The sequence below is a fragment of the Numida meleagris genome, chromosome 14 (assembly GCF_002078875.1).
Source record: "Numida meleagris isolate 19003 breed g44 Domestic line chromosome 14, NumMel1.0, whole genome shotgun sequence".
NCBI classification, from domain to species: Eukaryota; Metazoa; Chordata; class Aves; order Galliformes; family Numididae; genus Numida; species Numida meleagris.
In genome coordinates, this window is record NC_034422.1 from 1,541,723 (window position 1) to 1,565,168 (window position 23,446).

At 40.1% G+C, this 23,446-nt stretch overlaps 2 protein-coding genes across 4 annotated transcripts in view; both read right to left on the reverse strand.

Annotated features, from left to right (window-relative positions):
- ANKLE2 (ankyrin repeat and LEM domain containing 2) overlaps nt 1-544 on the reverse strand; it is a 19,100-nt gene extending 18,556 nt beyond the window's left edge. Inside the window, exon 1 of the mRNA XM_021412897.1 lies at nt 83-544. The gene's annotated coding sequence lies outside the window, so the exon portion shown is untranslated. The remainder of the gene's footprint in view (nt 1-82) is intronic.
- The window catches only part of GOLGA3 (golgin A3), a 28,595-nt gene continuing 5,797 nt past the window's right edge, over nt 649-23,446 (reverse strand). For all 3 annotated transcript variants that reach the window (XM_021412896.1, XM_021412895.1, XM_021412894.1), the window contains 21 exons: nt 22,905-23,017; nt 21,051-21,745; nt 19,791-19,902; nt 18,949-19,255; nt 18,161-18,363; nt 17,647-17,784; nt 16,893-17,054; nt 15,470-15,838; nt 14,215-14,292; nt 13,066-13,329; nt 12,472-12,566; nt 11,473-11,689; nt 10,902-11,045; nt 10,098-10,295; nt 9,464-9,580; nt 8,826-8,965; nt 7,893-8,025; nt 7,566-7,688; nt 7,006-7,170; nt 5,947-6,101; nt 649-4,928 (listed from right to left, as the gene is read on the reverse strand). In XM_021412896.1, coding sequence (XP_021268571.1) covers nt 4,721-4,928; nt 5,947-6,101; nt 7,006-7,170; nt 7,566-7,688; nt 7,893-8,025; nt 8,826-8,965; nt 9,464-9,580; nt 10,098-10,295; nt 10,902-11,045; nt 11,473-11,689; nt 12,472-12,566; nt 13,066-13,329; nt 14,215-14,292; nt 15,470-15,838; nt 16,893-17,054; nt 17,647-17,784; nt 18,161-18,363; nt 18,949-19,255; nt 19,791-19,902; nt 21,051-21,745; nt 22,905-23,017 — 4,136 coding nt within the window. In that variant the 3' untranslated portion in view covers nt 649-4,720. The remainder of the gene's footprint in view (nt 4,929-5,946; nt 6,102-7,005; nt 7,171-7,565; nt 7,689-7,892; nt 8,026-8,825; nt 8,966-9,463; nt 9,581-10,097; nt 10,296-10,901; nt 11,046-11,472; nt 11,690-12,471; nt 12,567-13,065; nt 13,330-14,214; nt 14,293-15,469; nt 15,839-16,892; nt 17,055-17,646; nt 17,785-18,160; nt 18,364-18,948; nt 19,256-19,790; nt 19,903-21,050; nt 21,746-22,904; nt 23,018-23,446) is intronic.

Here is a 23,446-nt window from a genome sequence, read left to right on the forward strand (position 1 = left end):
CTCGCTTCCCGCCGCCGCGCGTGAGGCGGTGCGGCCGCAGCGCTCCGCGCCGTGCTGCCCGTCTCGCGGCCCCGCCGCTTACCTCCGCGCTTCCTTCTGGACGCAGCGCCGCGCCCCGGCCTCCGCTCCTCCGGGGCCGATCCCTGCGGCCTTCAGCGCTCCCGCTGCCCCGCAGCCCGCCCGCTGGGGGGAAGTCCCGCGTAAAACGAAAGCGCGGCACCTGAAGGGTGGCGGGGCCCCGCGGGAGGCGCCGGGCGCAGGGACCTGCGGAGACTGCTCGGAGCTCGCCGCGGGGAGAGCTGCGCGGGAGGGATTTCTCAGTGAAAAACGCCGCTTCTGCAGGCAGCCCTGACGGAGCCGCCGGCGCCCCCTGCTGGCGGAGCTCCGCGCCGCACCCTGTCCCGGCCGGGCTCGGCCCCTCGCGCTTCGGCTGCTCGGCGCTCAGTGGCTGCGCTGGCCGCGCTTCTCTCCGCCTGCAGCTGTATCAAAAATCAATGGGGGAAAAAATCAACACGAGAACGAAGACAGTAATGTAGCCTTTCAAAAAATCTTTTAGAAAATTGGCTATGCGGCACGTTCTGAATTTTAAACAAAGACTGTCAAAAAAGACATCGGTTTCCCCTTATGAATAAAACCAGCATGGAGCCCTTTACCAAAAATAGTTTATTGCACAAAACTTTTAAAGGAATTCCTATGCACATTATTTTATAATCAACATGCTTTGTGCGATCATAAACGCGAGCGGTACATAGTGTAACTCCTCCGTCCCCTGGGTTATCCCCTCAGAACACAAAACGATTCACTCCATCTTTACACATCCAGCCTACGCAGACATTAAGTTACCCAACGTCATGTATAAAACATAACGTTTCTTCTACAATATTCAGAACGCCTTTATCTCCTCTAGGGATCTGTGCACTGCTATTGGAAATTAGGCTGCTCGACTCTCAGCACAAAGCGTTACGCAGCAGTAGCAGAACAGTGCGATCAGACTGACGGCTAACGAGCATCAGTAATTTGGACTGTAATTACTTTCATATGAAAGTATTTAGAGGCTCTGGTCACGGCAGGTCACATGCGAAGTGCTCACATGTCCCTGGCAGAGTTAACAGACCACAGATGACAAGTTGTGCACCACCAGCAGCGAACTCATCAGCCCCGAGTTAATGTTGTACTGATACTGTTTGTCCCCAGTGCCCCTTTGATGTTGTCCCAACCAGCATCGGGACACTCGTGCCACTGCGTTTCACTCCCCTAAGGAGGTAAAGGTGATCCACGAGAATACTAGCACTCAAACTTTCATTCTGGGTAATACTCTGCTCTTTACACCTGTGACGATGCCATAGATTTCAGCTAGGATATTGCCTGAATGAACAGCGTGGGATCAGATCCTCTATTGCATGAGTGGATGTGGGGCTCAGCCGACCCCTCTACAGTGCACGAGTATTTCCAAGAGATCTGGAAGACGATTGAACGGAACATTACGCAGTGTTCAGCAACGTCACAGACAGTAACTAACACTTCTTCCACTGCAGGTTTTTTTTGTCGTCGTTTTAATGCACAATTTTTCCAGAGCCTCCAAAAACCCAGCAGCATTTGGAAACCAAGGGTACAGCCTTTAACAACTTTCAACATCTGGGAAACATTCTTACTTTACAGCAACATTTCTGCCTTATCAACAAGCCTTGTTCAGCGGGTAGCAACTGCTGAAAAACAGACAAAGGAAAATACATTCCCCTGAAACACTTCAGAAGGGGAAGAAAAAAAATCTTTGAAATATTATTCTCCAATTTCTAAAAGCTCATCAGTATTAATGAGGCACTGATACTCTTCTGATATATTTGGCAGTTCTCAGACATGCAGAGGGGACCCACTTCCCATTCAGATAACTACTTTGTTTTCTGTCTAGACAGCAAGAGACCTCAGCCTCTGCAGAGAGAGCGTGTTCAGCCTCAGGGCGAGGCCTTTTCATAAAGCAGCAACTATTTATCTGGAAAATTAAGATACATGGCTGATCAGCTTGAAAGAAAAGGCCTTGCTTTTGTCACATGCTGAGTGCTCCTTCTAGAAGGCTTCCTTCTGTCTTCTCTAACTACAGCGCTTACTACCACACCACATTTAGACCCACAGACCTTATTTGTCTGATCTGCAATGAAACAAATGGCATGGTGCTTGTGTTTAGAGAAAACCACACGGTGAAAATAAAATAAGTAGGGCCCAGGAACTTTCAGAGAGAGACAGGTCGATCAATGCAGAAATCTAATCTCAGAATTTCGCAACAGCTCCTTCATCTTTAAAAGGAAAAATAAGCATCCGAGACTACTTGACTGCATCAGCTCTGCTGCCTTCATAAGGAGCGCTGCACCAAAACCAGAATGCAGTACCGGGACAAAAAGCAGAGCAGGCCTTCCTAAGACCTATGAAGGTTTCTTACAATTCTGGCTTCTCTGAGACCAAAAAGACTCTGAGACAAAAGCTTTATCTATACAACTGTTGGCAAACTTCAGAGATTAAAACATAACGGATTACCTGTAGGCAACATATTTACCAAAATGAACACCAACATTAACCCTGCACAAGTGTTATTTTATATAAAATCCTCAACATTTGATAACTTTTTGTAGTGAATATACTATTCACTATGGAGTTTTGATTTTGTTATTTAACAACACTGCCTATTTTTTTCTTCTTAGAGCTTAATACACAGGCAACTTCAAGAACATGACAGCAGCGAAATAAACAGTACCACTGACTCTGCAAAGCAGACTGCAGTCGTTTGCAGACATTAATATGTTTAAGCTAGACAGTAAAGCTTTGACTTTTCTTTAGATTTGTCAGTAATTCTCTATGTTGGGCACCTAATATTACACTAAGGCATTTCTTCCTTTGCTTACTTCAAAACCTCGGCTTTTAGCATCTTGACCCTGACTCCATAAAATGCAAGTTAAAATCCAGGAGCTGCGTGAGGGGCACAATGCCATTCAGTACAGACACTAAGTACACAATGTTTAACTGGACTTGAGCTTCAAGAGGTAATTACGAGCTCTAAAGCTGGATAAACACAGGTCCCCCCACCCAATCCCCACCTCTTGTTTGGTTTTGACTTATTTCAAGCAAACTGCAATCATCTCCCCTCAAAACACCCAAACCCATCCAAAAGAAGCCTCCTCAAAGAAGCAACTGCCTCTTTAGAAAAATAAACAAGCAAGACAGCTAACAAGGAAACTTTTCTGAACACCGTGTTATAGCTAATTATGAAAAACTTACTTGAAGAGGAGCTTCAGCTAATTAGTCTTCTTGTTAAGATTCATTTTTTATACCAGCCTACAGTGAATACAACTGACCTGTTTTCTGTCTGTTTCAAAGACAAGAGTATGCTGGCACATGAGTTGCCACTCAGTCTTCCAAATCACATCTGTGCCTCAGCACGTCGGATGAAGCAGTACCTCTGCAGCAGTTTTTGAGTGCAGGGCTTATCACTGCACTTTGAGCCCACGGGACTGCAGGAGGACTGCTTTAATAACAACAGCACAGATGGTACCATAGTGCCACCACCTCCACTCACAGTGGACACCTTATAATAGAGGATGCAAGGGGGAGAGGGTGAAGTGTACTGGAGAAGATAACTGAAATAATAATCTTATAGGCATTATAGTTCTGTCTTTTAAAGTAAAATAATTATATATCTAAAAGCTCTGGCTTTGGGGGCTAACTTCCCTAAGCCATTTGTACAGTATGTCAAAACCCAGCAAACTTAAAATGTAATAAGATAACAATGAGCGTAACAAACAACAACAACAAAAAAGAACCAACCTCATGTCAGCCTTGACTTACAGTATATAGGCATATTAAAACAGTCAGAAAATTATGATTTTTTTCTTTTATATATATATAAATATATATTACAAGCATACCTTTAATCAAGGATGTCTACTTCAAAAGTCGAACTAAAAAGGTGCAAGAAGTGTTTGTGCAGTGAAGCAAAGCTCCCTACTGGCCTGCAACTGTAAGAGAGAAACTGTGACGCTTCAGAAAACATCCCAGGCAAAAGTGCCAAAGTTCTGTCATCTTTGTAACTAGAAAGGGCTTCAAATGCTTTTTTTTTTTAAATTATTTTTAAATACAGACACCTGTAATCTCAAATTTAAAGAGAAAGAGATTATAGGTATGGGGAAAGAGGATGTTCTAGTAGGAGTAGCCATTTCTCAACCACTGCCTCCAGCTGAACATGAGCAGGACTTCTCTGTTTCCAGCCCTGTACAGGGGAGAGAAAGCAACGATCTGACCTCCAGCCCAAAGGAAAAAAAAACTAAACAGAACAAAAAACAGATAAAGCTTAATTAACCGTCATCTGCTAACAAATTTACCCTGATTAAACAAATGCAGACCTGGAAGCAGATGCTCTTCTGGGGCTCATTGTAAGCCTTCAACTTAACCTCTCATGAAACCCAAAAATGAGCCAGATTTCTCACTTGGCAGTCCCTAGTATGGTAGAATTATTACAGTAAGGTTTAATTACAGTAAGGTTTCAAACAAACCCTTGGAACAGCACATTCTGCACTTACTTACTGTTACGCCGGTTTCTCAAAACCGTGCCCTTTAATTCTACAGGCAAAAGCAAAATTCTGAACACCATTTTTAAAATGAAATAAATAAATAATTTTGATAAAGATTTGTTTACACACTTAAAGCAATAGGAAGAAGACAACTGCTGAGGAGGTTATAGTGTCAAAGCTTCCTTGTCGCTAACATCGCAATTCTGTTTCTTCTCAACCAAAGCAGGACTCTCCTGCCGGTCTGAAGCAGCTGCAGGACTAGTGGAGGTAAAGTCCATCAGCTGCTCCTCAATCTGAGTCCATGAAGACATCGATTCATGCACTGTAATGGTGTGTTCCTCCATCTGACGCTGAAGACTGTCCATTTCTTGCCTTTGGAAAGTTTTGGGAACAAAAAAAAGAGCAAATACTATCAAGCAGAAAGGTAACAACTAAATGTAAGATAACAATTTTCTGATTTCTGATACCTACTTCAACATTATCTAAGACATAGCTGTATACAACAGAAAGAAGTCTAAAGAAAACTTAGAAATTATCTTAATTTAAGAGAAAAACAAATACAATATGCTTAATCCAACAGCAAGTGACAGCAATGCCGCAGCTCCTTTACTGCACATACTTGTTGCCAGGCAAGATGCAGCACCGTTTCCTCAGGAAAGGCACTCAGCATCTGCAACCTGATAAACACGGTTCTCTTGCAGACATTGAAGGCAACACGGGAGGTGAAAGTGAGGAAAGCACCAAAGAAAAATAAATTAAGTAAACACATTGTGACTTGTATTCAGACACCAGGTGTGTAAAGAGACGAGCCTGGTAATAGAGCTTCACCGCAGAGATACTGCAGGCTCACTCCCCTAAAGCATCAGCCAAGGTGGTATTAGTAGCTCAGTTCTCACATTAACCCCAAATCCTCATATTTCTGAAGTTGTAGCTTTCCTCCTCAGAATTTTGCGTACGTCCTTGGGAGGGAAGGCACAAAAACATACTCTTGGCAGAATAAAACTCCACTGTGGGGATTCATTAATAAATTGCTTGGGCTCCTATCACAAGCAACCCTGCTGATACTGAGAAGAAACAAACACCAGTTTCTCCACCAGCAAGAACAACTAAAAATAGCTGTTTCTGGTTTGTTCTGCAGTATATCTATTTGTGCACTAACACTGAGAAAGTTAGAATGAACGTTTTGTCTACTTGTTCTTTCCTTATTCCACTACCATATAAGCAAACACTTAAGATAACAGAACATCCTACTGTCCTAAATACAGCCCCAATAAGGGGAAAATAATTCGTTTCACAAAATCTTGGTTTGTTTTTTTTTCCTCTTAGTTGGCAGCTGTTTTCCTGGAAACATTTAAAAGATATTTAATGCAGTTTTAAAAACAGGTCATACTTCAATTGCCGGAGACAGCTGTTCAGATTTTTTAAAGGCTCCTTGCTCACAGCTGTCGATGGTTTTAACAGTTCTTCCAGCAAGGCAGCAGGCACCGGACAATCCGGAATCTTGACTGGAGTCACAGGATTTGAAGAATTATTCTCTCCTTTCCTCTGGTTAAAGGGAAAAAAGAACAGTCAGAAATAAAATTAAGCCCTTTCATCCATTTCTCTTGTACCAAACAAAGTCTCACGCTCCTGGTACATAACACAAACACGCTTCTGATACAGTTAAATCTCATGGGTCACAAGCAGAAGTTCCTAACCTAAAGCCAGCTTCTAGCCATACTCATAAGTAAACAAAAAGCATATAGGACTGCTCAAGAAATCACCCTATGAAAGAAGAAAAACAATAGGGATTTAATGCAATTTACTTCAGTTTTCAAAAGAAAAATTAATGATGTTCTTTCCATACAGTTAAAGAGAACAATTCAGGGAAGAAAAAAAAAAAACCCAAACCAACAACAGTTATGTATAACCAAAGAAGTCCTTCTGGAAATTCTGAGACCTGCAGGATGAAGTATAAAGACTGATGTCTAAAAGAATGAAACAGAGAAGTTCTATATGAAACTCTCTCATTGCTTGAGAAAAGAAAAGAGCAAGAGATCAGAGAACCATTAATAGTAAGCTTTTGAAACTGAGAAAGGATAAAAAACTAGACAGGACCAGAATGGAGAAGAAAATTAGCATTAAGAAAATATTAACTAAATATTTGCCCATCAATCATTATTTAAGCACTTCCTTTTTTGCTTTGTTATAATGAGTTAAAATGGAAATGTAAGATAATATGCTAAACACCAAGATTTTTAAGGACAAAGATGTGAAATCCAGATCAGTCAAGTTACTTTTGCCTGAAAACGTCTGTTGCTGTATTTTTTATTTCAGTATCAGAACATCAGTGAGTCTGTATCATGGGCAGGCATTTCAGTTAAGAATTTCCACCATGTTTCCTTGCAGCAGAGTATTTTCCAGTACAGTAATCTAATGGCACCACTACATATTCCTTCTACTCAAATACCTTCTTCATCTTGCCATGCTTCAGGTCCATCTTCAGCTGCTGGTTCTGCTGCAGCAGTGACTTCATGCTGTTCTTCAGTTCACTCACTTTAGCCTGCAGCATAAACTTATCCTTCTGAGTCACCGACAGATCTTCTCTCACCATTTCCAATTCAGTCTTGATATTCTAATTAGGAAAATAAGAAAATCAATGCAATACATGAAAAAAGTATAGAATTCCAGCCAACTAGTGCCTTCACCACCTTTTTCAGTTTCCAGGAGAAACTAGAAAAAGAAGCAAAACATAGCAGTGCTATACGAAACCAATTAACCTTGGCAGAAACCCAGAAATAAGATAAAAAGTCAATAACTTACATTAATTGTCTAATAAAATAAGAAGCTAACAGCCCAGCGAAATTAAGAAAAAAGGCTGAAAAACACAATGTTTTTTTTTTTTTTTTATAAATGTATATATTCAAATCATCAGTGAAAGTATGTTTTTAAACTATAAAATACTTCTTTAGCTATCCCTCTACACCAATACCAGTTTCCATCAGCATCTCCACCAGCTAGATTAAATACCTGCAGGACAACTTGCATCCCTTCCAGTTCCTTATGGCTGCGCTGCTCACTCATATCCAACTGCTGCTTAAGTGTTTCAATTTCTCTTTCTTTTTGTTCTACTTCCCACTTGAGGTCTTCCACCTAGCAGAAAGAAATACCTTTAGCACTCTGTATACATCCAATCAATCACAAAACCTACAGTATTCTTATCTGCATTTCATGAATCCTTCCTGTCTCTAAGAAAACCTCCTAAACCAAACTATTCAAAACTGCTGAATGAAGGACAGATGAAATCACATCACACGACATAAATAAGGACAAACACAGTACACGTGCAATTTTTACCTCCTGGCTTACTAAAGGCTGTTCACTAAGCTTGTCATCCAGCTTTTTCTGCAGAAGTTGGAGCTGAGATCTAGCTTCTGCCAGCTCTTGCTGAAACTGTGATACTTCCTGGGAATGCTTCTCATCCTCAACCCTACACAGCAGGATTAACAGAAACAGACACAGCAGTTACTCACTCTGCCCCAGTACTTCACTGTGTTAGCTATGTAATCATAAATGACATGACAGCGCACGGCACCTGCCTCTTGCCTTTGAAGTCTTTGCCAACATAGTCACAGCAACAGTTAAGTCACAAGTGACAGATGCATAACTACATTAAGTACCACAAAAAATCTGTATTCCGTGAACACTGGTAACATTCCACTTACAAACAATGGATTATGCAGTGAACAACAACAACAGAAAACCTGTCAGTAATTTTGCTTTCGTTCTAGGAAGAATAGAGTTAGCCTTATATCCATTCTCACATAGGTCCAGTAATTTCTTACAGTTTAAGGAAAGATGTTCTATACAACAAAACAAACTGAGTTTGAATATATTGTGGAATATATTCAACACTCAAATTCATCCTCTATGTAATTCTTCAGAGCTGTAAAGAGAGGGGAACAACGGGATAATAGATAATAACTTGTTAACTTTTACTAGTAACAAGAAATAGTAAAAATCCACATTAAAAGCGTAAAAAAAAGAAGAGGATGGTGAAACCTATACACAGCCCACTTCAAATCTAATTTAATCACTAAGAGACAGAGACATGCAAAAACGTGCCCAGCATCCAACCACACATTTTATGATCAAGCTCAGCTAGGGCGCATTTCAACATAATCCACTCCAGAGCAGTGAGATCAAAGCTCACGAACATACGTGTTTTTCAGAAGGCTTATTTGATTTCCCGTACTCTGAGAACTTAGGCACTCACTACAGCATACTTACTGCAGTTTGTCCACTTCAGCCTGAAGGGCTTGGACAAGCAGCTCTTTGGCATGTAGCTCTTTCTTGACCTCATTGAGCTCAAGGGCAGCAGCTCGGTAATGACGGCGGTTGTGCGCTGCATCTGCTTTGGCTGCTGCTACCTGCAAGAAAAAAAAAAATGCAATTTTTCTTTGTTCTGTCACAGCAGGAGAATCATACAGGGATGTAGGCTAAAGGAGTACAAAACAAGAAAGTTGTGCAGCAGTATTAATTTGCTGCTAGTACTTATTTTTGTTCTAAAAACACTGTTAGTGTCATCGTCTTTATTAACACCCATGGTAGTTAACCGTTCCGTAACGAAGAACCCTGTCTGTGAGACCACATTTTCACTGCAAATTCTCTGATGGGGTATCCTCACTTCAGGGTATGCTCTACACACCAGAAGATACAATGGAATTTTCTTGGTAGTCAATGAGCACGGTTAACAAACAGGGCATAACAGAAAAGAAATCAACTGATCTTTCAACTATCGTCCATCACAACAGAGATCCTATAGGTAGCACTATATTATAAAGCATACATTTTCTGTAAAGCCACTTTTCAAATACTTTACATTTATATCACCTTTTAAACGAATAAAAGAAAAGATGACTTGTTACCTGCTCCTTAAGGTCTTTAACTTTCGACTTTTCTTTCTCCAAGGAAGCCTGTAAAGCCTGAATAAGTTGTTGCATTTGCTGGTCCTCTTCCTCTTTCCGCTTTAGGACTGCCTGAACCTGCATCACATCGCAAAAACAAACGCACATCTTGTCCAGACTCACTGGAAGATCAGAAAAGCTGGTAAACATCAACACTAGCCAAAGCAGCAACTGCAAAGCTTCTCTCTGCTGTTCAGGTCAAAAGGTAGCAAGTTACAGGCAATTCTTGGTCAGTATTCCCATTTGCTTTTATCCCTGGAATACATTACTACTGGCATACAAACCAACATTAATCTCAGTGAATCCTTATGTGACACAGTCTGCACGATCCAATCTTAGACAAGTCACACTTCCACTACTGCAAATTTTTCAGCATGATTCATTCCGCCTCCCACCAGCAGCTCTGCCTAGAGCCAAATCTCATTTCTCATCTGTTGTTGAGTCTCATATGTTAGTGCTGTTATGCAACACGCAGGACATCTGGAGCTGAAGAAAATGCGCCAGTGTTACATCATACAAGTGAAGACCTCTACATCTTGTTATTGGAAATATCAGCCGGTTCCTTTCTTAAGATATTATACCAAAAGTCAATTACCTGTAGATTCAGTTGTACCAAATCTGCTTCTCTTTTTGCTAATGCTGTTTCTAGAACATTGTTGTGCTCCCGCAAAGCAGCATTAGACTGACTAAGGCCTGTAAGTTTTCCACGTTCATGTTCCAGTTCAAGGGCCAACTTCTTGTTAATCTCTTCTAAACGTTTTATCTTCCTCCTGAACCCTCGAGATTCCTGAAGCTACAGTCAAAGAAAAATCCAAAATAAACAGTTCCAGATTACTACCTCAAAAAAATGAAGTCATTAAGTTTCTCTGCTTTCACAGGTTGTTGTTTTTTTTTAATAGAGAGTTCAAAATAGGTACAGTTCCATACTTTTTTTTTTGTTGTTTGTTTGTTTTTTGTTTTTACTTTTGGAAGAGTAGGATGCTTGCTGGAAAGCTGAATCTCTGAGTACTGCTCAGATGCAGAAAAAAAGTAGTCGATTTTTTTTTGGACAACTTTACAACTGATCATTACCACCCTGTGATTGAAAACTCACTGAGCATCCATGACTCCCAAAAGATAGTGATTCATGCACAATCACAATCTCATGACCACACACAGCTGGTATCTAATAAAGGAACAACCCTTCTCTCTTCTTTTCCTCTATGCTAAAATGATTCATAAAACCACGAAGAGCCAGTATAGGGCAGCACAATTGGCAAGTGTCACCAACACAGTATTTCCTACATAAGGTTCAGATTTTACGCACTGTTGGAATAAAGTTATGGTACTGAAGTTTCTCTTTGCCTCTAAGTACTTCGCCTGAATTACATGACAGATGGGAAAGTGACAGTACAATCACCTCATCCTCAAGTTCCAGCACTTTCTCTCTGTATTCCTCAAGCTCCTGGCTGGTAAGTGAAATCACTTCTTGCAACTCTTTTTCCAGCATCAACTTACTGCTTCTAACAGCTTGCAACTCTGTCTCCAGGGCTTGAATCCTTTCCTAAAGACAAAGGGAAAAGCCAGATTATTGCATCATTCACCTGCAGAGGCAATTGTTTTGTTAAAAAGTTTACTCCTCTATCAAATATTAAATAAGCTGCTAGTGCTTAATTTAAAGGTCCTGCTCAGAGCTTGACTATTTTGGAAAATCTTCAGATGCTAAGCCTTCTTTAAAAAAAGAAAACGAAAAAACCTCTTGGGTTGCACTCAGTAATCAGAAAAATATGAGCGAAATATAAGAAAAACAAAGCATCTCTCTCAAATGTAATTAAGGAAATTCACAGTATTTAGAACATTGATACCATGGCTCTTATCTAGTTTTACATTCCAAGTATTTTCTTACACTTTAGTGTAAAATAATATTCTGACACATTTAATAATGTAATAGTGCTATCTTTGTATTAACAGCGTTAAAGACATCTGCATACTTGAGCAATCTGGTCGCTTCCACCATCAGTGACCTGTGCTTTCAGCCTGCTCAACTCTGCTTCAGCAGACTCCTTTGCAGTGAGGGATTCCTGCAGCCGCCGACTCAGAATGCTGACTGCATTCTCATAGGCTTTATGCTTTGCTTTCATCTCTTTCTGAGCGCTTGTCAGATCTGACCCTAGTCGCTTCATTTTCTGTTTCTGCTCGGTAATGGCCCTAGAGCGAAAGCAAAGATCAACAAGGTTAAGACAAGAACTGCCTGAAAACACAGTTGAAGGATTAATTTTTAACATGGCTCAAATGAAAAGATAAATAATTAAATAAAATCTACATATAGTCCACTTATAGCTACCAGCTGAACTGTAAGGATCCCACAGGAGACTGTGCCAAACGCCTTGCTGTAGTTAAGGCAAATACTGCCCACCTCTCTCCCCTTGCCCCAAGCCACTCATGTCACAAAAAGCTGGCAGGTTCCTAAGAGATGATTTTGGCTCCTTGTGAGGTAACGACTAAGACTTCTTAGAGCAATTAAGAGGTCTTTATCAGAATCTTCTTACTGAAATATGTAATATATACTGAATTTAGAGTAAGAATCTAATTTAATGTCTCATCTAATCCGAGATCTTTGGTGATTATGTTACGTATTATGAAAAGTTTTCTTCTATGATTACCAGTAAAAAAGCCAAACCCAAACTCTCATTAAAGCCAGCATTCTAGCCAGTTGAGGTTGTAAGTCACTGAAGGAAAACTAGGATTAACTCCAGTTAACATTTTACAATATGTCAACATATCATCTATGCTGTGTAGCACATATCTTTGGTTAAAAATGTGAGTGAATCAGGAGAAGCTGGAACTCCTGCTTAGCATGCAGTCAGCATTTTGCTGTGGATGTTATTTCCCAAATAAGACCAAGGAACAGGGAAGGTCTGATTGCTAGAAGGGTGTTCATGAAAACAAATGTTATATTTCTTTTGTCTGCACTACAAGAACAGACTTACTTTTTTGCTTCTTCTTGCATTTGTTCTACTTGCAGTTTTAACGTCTGATTTGCCTCAGCAAGAGATGCCATTTGTTCCTTATCAAACTGCAGAGACTTGACAGGGGGGGAAGAAAAAAAATTCACGTTTGCTCTATGTTGGATTACAAGGAAACAGATATAAAGTTTCAAAATTATTTCCAACTCTAAATAAAAACTGTAGGAAAAAAAACCAGTTATCTCAAGGTTCTCTGCCTCCTTTCCAACTCCTTTTTATTTCTTTTTAAATTAATTCCTCTGTGGCCGCCATCATAACAGGTAAGCAGAGATCTGTTCTGGTCTCCACTCTCAGGCAGCACTCACTTTGGGGCCAGGTAAACTGCTTCCACACCACTTCTCTGCCACTCCTGTAGCATGCTCCTCCCCACTGACAGACAGGAGATATTAATTACTGAATCGTGGAAGGCATAAGCACAGCAACATATACAGCATTAAGCAGGTAATCAAGAACCTTAACTTGAAGGTAGCCACTCTGTTTGCTGCCAGAACTAATGGAAATAGCAACATATCCTGTATGTAGTACTCTCTCAATGTCCAAGCTTAACACCTCCCATACCTGTAGGCGTGTTTCCATTTCATCTCGTTCTTTCTGCACTGACTGAAGATGATTTTCTATTTCCACCATCTGTTGGTGAACCTCAGACACTTCCTTCTGCAGTTTTGAATGTTCCGATTCGAGCGACTGTTTTTCTACTTGAATTTGCAGTAGTTCTCGTTTTAACTCTTTCATTTCCGAGTCTAGACGCTTCTTCGTAGCTTTCAGTTCACTAATCAGCTGGTCCTTAGAACTCGCATCTCTTCGATAAGCTTCCACCATTACCTTGTTCACAAGAGTTCAAGAGGAAAAGATCATCCCTGTAACTCTTAGATCTGTGAAGCTGTAATTTACTGTGAAGTATTTACTGATGTTATTCCAGTTTTGGGGGGAGGATATCAAATAATACAAACCAACATCATCCCCTGTAACATATTCATGCAAGTTCAAAGACTTATGCAAGCTCAGGTATCAAATAATCAAAATAATATCAGCAGTTCATTAAAAACTAAGGGAAGCAGTACTCTTCTTCATAGTCTTTATGGAACAGTACTTCTTAAATGTTGCTTTTTAAAAACTAAACTAATTGTAAAAAATTAACTATTCCAGGTGCACAATTAAAAACTGTTGACATGAGGAGTTTGTTTGCAGCTGACAGTTTGAACAGCCTTCTCAAAGTTAAACCAAACAAGCTACAACAACTGCTGCCATTAGGGTAAAAAGTAAATCAATGGTGCCGCTCTGTGCATAATATGTATATTTTTGCAAAACTAATAACATATCAAATGACTATTCAGAATAAAGCTCCCCAAGTAGCTACCATTTGTCAAAGTTGCAGGAAAATGGTGATACTTGAGGATTTTCCTGAGTGCTTTTGCAAAAGCAAACTTGATTTCAACAAGGCAGAGAAATGTTATATGATGGACCATTTGGCCAACTTCCCAAAGTCCAGTGAAAGCACGAATTGATCGGTGGATCTACTTTTATCTTAACTGCAGATAAAAATTCAACACTACAATATGCACAAACCATATAATTACGTCACAAAGTTATTTGTATTTGATACAGAAAATGGACTCTAGTTTCCCCACAAAAGCCCTCAGAAGTACTTGAGACTGTAAAAATCTATTCTTTGTTTCTAATTCTCTGAACTAGTTTGCTTTTGCTTACCTTCTGCTGTAGGAACTGTTCCTTCACTTTTTGAACCTGTTTTTTAAGGCTGCCATTTTCCTGTTGCAGATTTTCTACCTGCCAGAACAAAAACAAAACATGTTGCTTTACATGCCATACCACATATTCTACATTACTTCAAGCATTGACAGTAGCTTCTACAAATTGGTTGAACAAATTGCTTAATCTAATGAGGATCCTATTTCTGACTAGGTATGTCAATGACACTGTTAGATAACCCAACATTTTATACAGAAATAAGTTTACATCTTATAATGAGACATGTAGGAAACAAGGCTCCTTATTCTGACATTAAGATTTTAGTATGTGTCAATTATCTACATTCGTGGTATCCGTATGCGTGAACTGATGCCATATACGATCAAATGAAGAAAGCAGCTGGTTCTTTGAATGGAAAAAAAAAAAAGGCAATCCTCACTATGTGTGCTTCCACAGTTATTTCATACTTCTGGTGGTAATACTAACAAGTTCCATTGTTATCTTCAAAAGAAACCTCTACGGATTACCAGGAACTCATCATAACCTGTATTCAATAAGCAAGCTCTTCCTGGAGCTTTCACATTGAACTTGGATGCTACAGAAGATAGAGAACTTACATGATTACGACACGAAGGTGTGAAAGGAAGGGTCACAATAATTTAAAGCAGCCACAAAAAGAGTAAGGATATGCATTAGGCTTAATCTTGTTAACCAGCTCCGTGCCTAGAAAAAAGCCTCAGCTGGTATACAGCAATATCCAAACCAAACCCTGCTACACCATTGCAAGGCAAAGGCACGCTTAGCCATGACTAAAATACTGCCTATGGGAGATGTTTGGCCTATGGTGTCAAAGAAAAGGAGCACATGAAAAAGTCACTTTGAAACACATGCAATCTGTACTCATCATCTTTTCTTTTTTAAAAACTGTTACATTTTAGAAAGATGCAAACAGAACAAATTGAATAACTTCAGCTTCCTATCTCATATCAAGAAAAGGCATAAATTCCTACAGATATCAAGTAGTATGAAACTGTAAACATTCTAATGATATAACAAAATATAAAGGATCAGTCTTCCAACAGAGAAAGCTAATAGAATTATTAAAACATTCCCAATTAGCTGAATGTTGAAACCACGCACATATATGAATGTGCCTATACAAATCTCCTGCAATCTAACTGGCAATGTCACGTGCCTGAGGCAACACTTAATTGCAAAAGCTATTTTTAATAAGACACTTTTAGGGATTTATTACCTGGCTTGACTTGATTGCCATTTCTTGCCTCAGCTGTTCCAAGATTTCTGATGTGACTTCTGTATCTTCTCCAAGGCGTTTTGTTCCTTCATCAAGTTGCTCCTGACTTGCTTTTGCTGTCTGCAGAGCTACTTCCAAGACAATCTTCTCATTTTGCAAATACTGTATCATATCGTCTTTAGAAGTAGCATCATTTTGGAACTCTTCTAATCTGGCCTTCAGTTCATCATACTGTGTTTGCAGGTCATCCAGCGTCTGCTCTTTGGTATGCAGCATCTCTTGGGTCACGGTGAATTGTTTCATTAGATCTAGGTGCTCTTGCTGTAAAGATTCAAGCTGCAAATCTCTCTGATGCAAAGTCAGTTTGACCTGAGGAAAGTATGATAAGATTAAATTAATACAAAATGAACGTTGTATTTGCAAATGCACTCCAATAAAAACAAAATACTGTAATCACCACTGAGCTTCTAGGAGAAAGTAACAGAAGATAGGTTTGTTCGGGTTTTTTTTCAATCATAGAATCACCAAGGTTGGACAAGACCTCCAAGACCATCCAGTCCAACCACCCACCTACCATCAATACTTCCTCACTAAACCATATCCCTCGTGTACCACATCTACACGTTTCTTAAACATCTCCAGGGATAGTGACTCCTCCACTCCTGGGCAGCCCGTTCCAGCACCTGACCGCTCTTTTGGAGAAGAAATTTTTCCTAATATCCAACCCGAACTTCCCCAGGTGGAACTTGAGGCCGCTCCCTCTAGCCCTATCACTGTTCCCAGGCCGTTACTTAAATTTGTTCTGTTGAAGCACTGACTGCCTTATGCAGCATGTGTAATCTTACAGGCAAACACAATGACCAGAACGACAAACCAAAAATGTTATTAAGAAAAATTCACATTATTCTAGAGGTATATATATAGAATAAATTTGTTTTTATCAATAATAATTCCATATAGTTACATGGAATACAATACTGAGCTATCACATACTCCATCTCATTTCAGCCCTTGGCATCCCAGCTTTTCAACGTTACAAGGTTAAAGCAGGACCCTACAGCAAAGTGCAGATTTATTACGCTGTAACTGTATATAATGATATCCTGACTGCCTAACAACTTTGCATGTTGATCTATGCTTTTTGTCTATATTTGGAATAATTACATACTGAATTTATAACAAAAACAACTTCTAAGGGAGTAGTTCTGAAATTTCACAAAGGTACTGTTACTGAGATGATTAAAAAAAAAAGGAGAATGAAGGCTTTTCATTTGAGACAGAGCAACTTTCATATGGAGTTCATTTTTGCAGAAATCTTTCAGAAGATTTAAAAAAGTTTAAAGCTCAGTATTTACTTACTATTGCCTTTTCAGCCAAGTAACTGTTTCCTTTGCAACCTTTGGGAAGCTGTCTAACAGCCTACCTGACCCAGCTCTTGCTCCAGTGTTGCTGCAGAGTCAGCCATTTTCTGAAGCTGTTCTTTCTCATCCTCAAACTCCTCCAGTTTTCTCTGCAAGTCTTCTTCCACCATGGTTTTAGCCTCTTGAATCTGCATGAAGGCAGCTTCCTGGTCTAACATGTCAGCCTGCACAGAAGAAAGCAAGGAGTCAGCATTTGTAATTTCAGTTGGTAGGGGCTCTGTGTGCACGTGCTCTGTTGGGGGAATTAAAAGGAAAAGGGTAAATCATCAAGAACATTTCTAGAGGAAAGAGACAAGCAAACACTATGATGTCTGCCCTACACACCTGTAGATCTTTACTGAAGTCACCCACTCACGTACGTAAGACACATTAGAAAAAGCAGTGAGTGTCTTACATACTTGTCACAATCTGAATTCCCTTTAAATAACATTACATCCTTTCTAAATTGACAAAACAAGATGTAAATAAAAATAATCTTTCAAGTATTAAAATTAAGCTGTATAGAAAATTCTGAACCAAAAGATTCATTAGATGCTGTAGCTAATTCGTGGAATAAAACTTTCTGTCATTGACACAATTGCTATTAGCAACACTGTGGTCCTTCCATTAACCTGCTGCTTTATTGCCCTTTCTAGCTTACGAGCCTTAGGAGCAGGGAAATTCAATGCTTGGATGGAAAATCCTTGAGTTTTCAAATACTACATTTGCAGAACCTAAATACAGAACATAAATCATGAAGACCATCTACAATCTTACCTCAATGTTCTGCAGCTGCGCTGCGATACGTTCCTTTTCTTTAATAGATCTGTGCTGGGTTTCTGTCAACTGCTGAGACAATGCCACATTCTCTAGTTTGAGATGTTCCAGCACACCTGCTTGGGTCATTTGCCCAGCCTGAAGGAAGGGGAAAAAAAAATACACTGGTTAGTAAGAAAAGCCAAAAATTCAGCCAACAAATGTCAGAGTTCTAGGGGAAAGGAAAAAAAAAGAAAAACAAAGAAATCACATAATCTGTCTGTGCCTCATCTCAACTGTTACTCACATGGCACTACAGTTCTCCATCTACATAAGACAAGTGTTTTGCATATATGTGTGCCTCAGTAATAATATGAACTAACACCATGATGAAAACCAAACCAGCTCCCCTACCCTACGCCCCACCTGAAGTATACAGAGAGTGGCTCCCTTTTTGGAGTTCATGAACAACATCCCCTAGATGAAACCAAAAAAACCAACATTCTCGGTCCTATGTGCAAGCAAATCACAGTACCTGTATGTTAGCCATCTCACTCTGCAGCCTGACCCGAGCCTCCTGTGCAAGCACCAGCTGCTGCTGGTACCACTGCCGCACATTTTGGAGAGAAGTGATTTCTGTTTCAGATGCTTTCAGCTTGTTGGTCAGCGTGGTCCGTTCCAGCTGCACTTTCTGAAGTTGGCTCTGCAAGGAAGCCAACTGCTGTCGCAGATCATGAACTAGAAAAAGGGAAAGAAAGAAGAGGGATTATCATATTCCATCGCTCAATTTTCATGCATACGTTTTCAAGGCTTAGTGCTATATTCACAGCTTATTTACTTGAACAAAAACATATGCACCTCATTACACAAAGACTGGCTGTTCCAAGGGAGCAGAAATTCTAGAATCCAAAAAATTAGGGCCACAGGCAGAACAAAATTAAAATAAATGAGTAATTTCTAAAGTTTTTTAAGAGGTAGAGATTATGAAATAATTAAAAAATAAAACTGGAAATCAGGTATCCTGACATTGAAATTCATCATTACAAGTCAATATTTGCACACTTTCCTAAAAACCATTAGTCCACTGTCCAACAGATATTAAATACCTATGCCTCCCTCACCAAGCTGGCAGTGTCTTGCAAATTGTGGCACTTGTGGCACAAAATAAAAAGCAATCACCTTAAAATTCCCATTTTTTTGCTAGTACGACATCAATAAAATGTAAATTAAAATTATGTCTTGCTCTTGGACTTCAGAATTATGTCAAAATAGAATTGTTTATAGAACAGCAAATTGTAGAGACTGAAATTTACATCAGCCCACCTGTGCTGTCTCTGGTGAGAACGCTCTTTTGCATATCTTCAACTTTCAGCATGAGTCTTTGGTACTGCTCCTCTGCTAACTGCAAATCATTATTTGAAGAAGCCAAACTAGCGTTCTTTGCTTCCAAGGTGTTTTGCAGGTCAGCCATTGCTCGTTCCAGGTCCCAGCAAGACTGCTTTAATGTGGCCACTTCGGAGCTCAGCGATTCCTGCTTCTGCTGGCTGTTTTGGCTGTGCTCCACCTGCGCCTGAAGCTTCATGTTCAAAGCTGCAAGTTGGGCCTGTAGCTCAGCCTTCTCTTTGAGGGCCTGAACGCATCCCAAAAATAAAATACAAAAGTCTTAACAGAAAATACACCAACAGCTGATTAAAGAAGATACATAGCAAAATGGCTTTGCTAAGGCAAAGATCACTTTCTTCTAAAAATCATGTTTTGAAATGATATCTCGCCTAGTAAATTTTCAAAGAAAATACAGAGGACAGCACAGACAAACCATACAGTGTTTTTAGTAGAAATCCTGACACGGTTACTGGCACATAAGATTTGTTTCCACACTTTAAGTAAGAATGCTTTGCATTATATACATTATACCGTTACTCGATACAAACTGAAAATACAGCAGTACAATCACTAGCACTACTCTGTATTTATCTCTAGACTGCTTTTGTCTTTTTTTTCTTTTAAACCTGTCAACAGCTTTCCTGACTTTATCTTCCTAAGCACACTTGTAATGCAACTAGTTCAACAGTGTTTTTACAAAACACTCTCATAAGAGTAGGAAGCTCTTGAAAATTAATTAACACATCAACATAATTTGCTAAATACAGAAATTCATTTTCTACCTGATTAGCTTCTACTGAAAGTGCCTCCAGTTGTCCTTCAAGTCTCATCTTCTCCTTTAGCACCTGCAACATTTCGTCATGAGTTCCTGCGACAGAGCTTTCCATAGATACACTGCAGGCAGAGACATCACATACACAGTTAAAGGGTTAGAATACAGCACTCACCCAGCTGAACAAAAGCATTGCTAAAATTAAGAGGTGTTCAGACTCCATAAGACAAACGCTTCCCATGTGACCTAGCAACTGGGACAAGCATTCCAACTTCGACGGATCCAGAAAAGAGCAGAACAAATTCGCTACCATCTAAAGAGAAAGAGACTACATTCACACTAAGGTTTTATGTGTTAGTTTCCTACACTTGCAGCAACTAGAGTTTATTGTGGTACCCATACATTTGTTCTTTTTACAGAAGTGCAAAGTAGCAACAGGAAGTGCAAAAGAAGGAAGAAAAGGTATTTGGCAGAAGGGTTTCTGTATTCTCCTTCTACCATATACAGCCTAGGAAGATAGAGGAGACCTTGTCAGCTTTCTCTCTCATTACTGTGAGAATTAAGCCTATGATGGGACAATCAGTGACAAATGATTTTACCCTAATATCTCAGGGAACAACACTCTACTCCAAAGCGGGGAGGGGGAAGGGGGAAGAGGTAATCTCTAAATTGCTACATATACAGTATTTTGAGCACTGCATTTGCAGACAAGTGATTAAAAAAAAGCCAACACAAATAACTGCACCACTTCAGGGGCCTCAGCAGTCATCCACTTGCTTGCCTATAATCAGTTTAACACCTATCACACACATGTAAGCTTGTTAGACTAAGGGGCTGAAGAGAGTAAGATTATCAAGGACAGGACTCCTAGTGTTGCACAGTGACCTGAGGTCTGAAAGATCACATAAATGATCATAATAAAAAACACTGCTTGAGTCAGTTATGTCAACGCTTCCAGGCTCTAAAGGCCAATGCCACATCAGGGATTCTGTGAATAAATCCTCCACAAGCAAATACAGATGGAAGCAATTGCCAGCAGAACTTTTGAAACATCCTATCAGTGTCAAAACTACCTTTCTCTAAAACACATTTAGTCAGTAGCTATTCAGTGATCTTTCAGTTTCTTTTAGAATCTGCAAGTTAAAAGCTGATTTGATCGTGATGAATAGATGTTAAAATTTCATCCAACGTTAGTAGAAGGGCAAAGATGGCCTATTCTAAAAAAGTACAATGCCTGGTAGTCACCTCACTGTATATCAGTTTTTCTTACCTGCTAGAAATACTGTCCCTCCGGCTCCGTACTTCCCCGTTAAATTCTTGCTCTTGGGCTTGGTGCTCCACTGCTGCAGCCTGTAGCACTTCACCGATGGAAGGAAATTGCCCTATCACATCAGGATGTATCTTCTGACCATTTATTGTGTATGGAACTCTCTGTTTGCCTTCTGAATTTGGTAAATTGTTGTAGAGCCCTTTTCCTGATACGCTGCTGTAGGTAGAGCTGTCGCTTTCATTTCCATCCAGCCTCATTCCCGCTTCACTTCCATCAATCTCTGAAATGCTATCTCCTGCCAAAGAGGAATTCTCTATTCGATCATCTGTGTCAAAGGGTAGACTAATCTCAGAAACAACAGATGCTGGCCCACTTCTGCTTTGCTTCAAAGTCCCACCAGGTAAATCAGTAGCCACAAGATTCCCTGTAGAACTTCCAGAGCCTGAATCTTCAGTTCTGTAGTCAGCCAAGGACCGGATCTTACTGGACTTCGAAGACTTTGAACTTTTTCTCTCTTTTGAAGAGGCTGGAAGTCCCAAGCTTCCCAGTTTCGGCCCCCTGGGGACACTGGTCCGCAAAAAGGAGTATTCTTTCGTCATTGCTACAGTGCTAGCTCTTGGCAAGATTTCTGGATTTAACATCAGCTCAGGATCTAGAGTGCTGGAGGGCCGGCTTTTGGATGTAGACTGATGAGACTAAAAGAAACCAAGAAACTCCAGTTAATTTGGGAATGTGACACTTGAACCAGCATCAAGGATTTATTCTGTTGTAGAACTTCATACATAAAGCTCTGAACTTTCACATTAATATTTATATTTCTGCATCACTTCATGAACAAGGTGAACTATGTCAGCAATCAACTCTATCAAGATTCAGTATAAGCAGATTGAAAATGATCAAGGTAGAGTCTAAAAATTAACAGAAAGATTGTTGTGGCTGAAGCTGGTGGGTAGCTGAGCACCACTGCCCTTCCTCCAGTGGGAAGGGGAAGAGAACTGAAAAAAAAACAAAAAACCACCAAAGTAAAACTCATAGGTCGAGATAAAAGCTACAAAGACGGAAAAAGGAAGAGGAAAATAGGATAATGGTTACATAATACTATAAATACATATGTACACAAAACAAGAGATGCACAAGCCATTGCTCACCACCTGCCGACCCATTGCCAGGCAGCGCCCACGCTGCGGCTGCCTGCCCAGCCAGCTCCCCGCCCTTCTCAAGCCTTTGTTTTGGGATGGTGCCCTATCGCATGGAACATCCCTTTGGCCAGGTTAGGTCAGCTGCCCTGATTCCATCCCTTCCCAGCTCCTGGTGCCCCTCAGCCCTCCTCATTGGCAGGACAGTGTGAGAAGCCGAGAAACTCCAACGGCCTTGGCTCTGTGCAGCACTGCCCGGCGGCAACTAGAAACATCGGTGCGTTATCAGCACGGTTTTTCACTAAAGCCAAAACACAGCATCGTGCCAGGCACTGTGAAGGAAAAACCAACTAAGTCCCAGCTGAAACTAGCAGAAAGATAGAGGAAAAAAATGAAAATTAAATAAATAAGATTTGAAATAACTATTAAAGTTTTCTTAAGTTTAAGGTTATCTCGGTTTTGTTATTTTTCTTTTTTGTACTGCAAGTTGCAAAAAAAAAAAAAAAGAGAGAGAGAAAAAAAAGGTGTGTTACCAATACAGTAACAGAGAACCACATTTTGTACTTCCAGAAGAAAAAAAACAGCCATGCTTTTCCACGTTTGGAAAAGTTACTAAATTTTTAAAGCAGAGAAAACGTAATTTAAAGCACAGAGAGAATAAAGATTCCAAGCCCACCAACAACTACCAAAGCCACAACACCTGCTGTGTGCTACTCACTCTTTCTTGATGTCTCTTCACTCTGTACTGTCTGAGCTGCTCTTCTAGCCGTCTTCTTGCTTGAATTCGTATTTGTTCTTCATTCTCCAATGGGAGGGAAGACTCTACCGAGCCTGCAAGTGAAGGGTATCTTTACAGTTAAACAAGAAAACTGCAACAGAGGCAAATCTGATGCAAAAGGAAGAAGCCCCTTCTACCACCAGCAACATGCTTCATGCTTAAGCAAGAAATGCAAGGAAAGCCCAACAGCATGCACTTCAAAACGTCCTCTTCTAATATATTGTTGTGTAAGCATTGATAATGATTGTGTATTTCAGTTTGTCCAGTTTCCAAGTGCAGTAGTTCCTATCAGTACATACAAAAAGAGAAAGCTCCTACAGCAAGTTCTGTTCACCTGTTCTGCACTTTGGGCAGTACTGAAATTAAAAAGCTAAGACAGACCTACACGGTCTGCCCATTCCTTAAAGGTCTGAGAAAGACTATTCAACAGATACATTCTCTTACTCTGCTAACTCGCATTGTCTGTCCAGTAGGAATGCTTT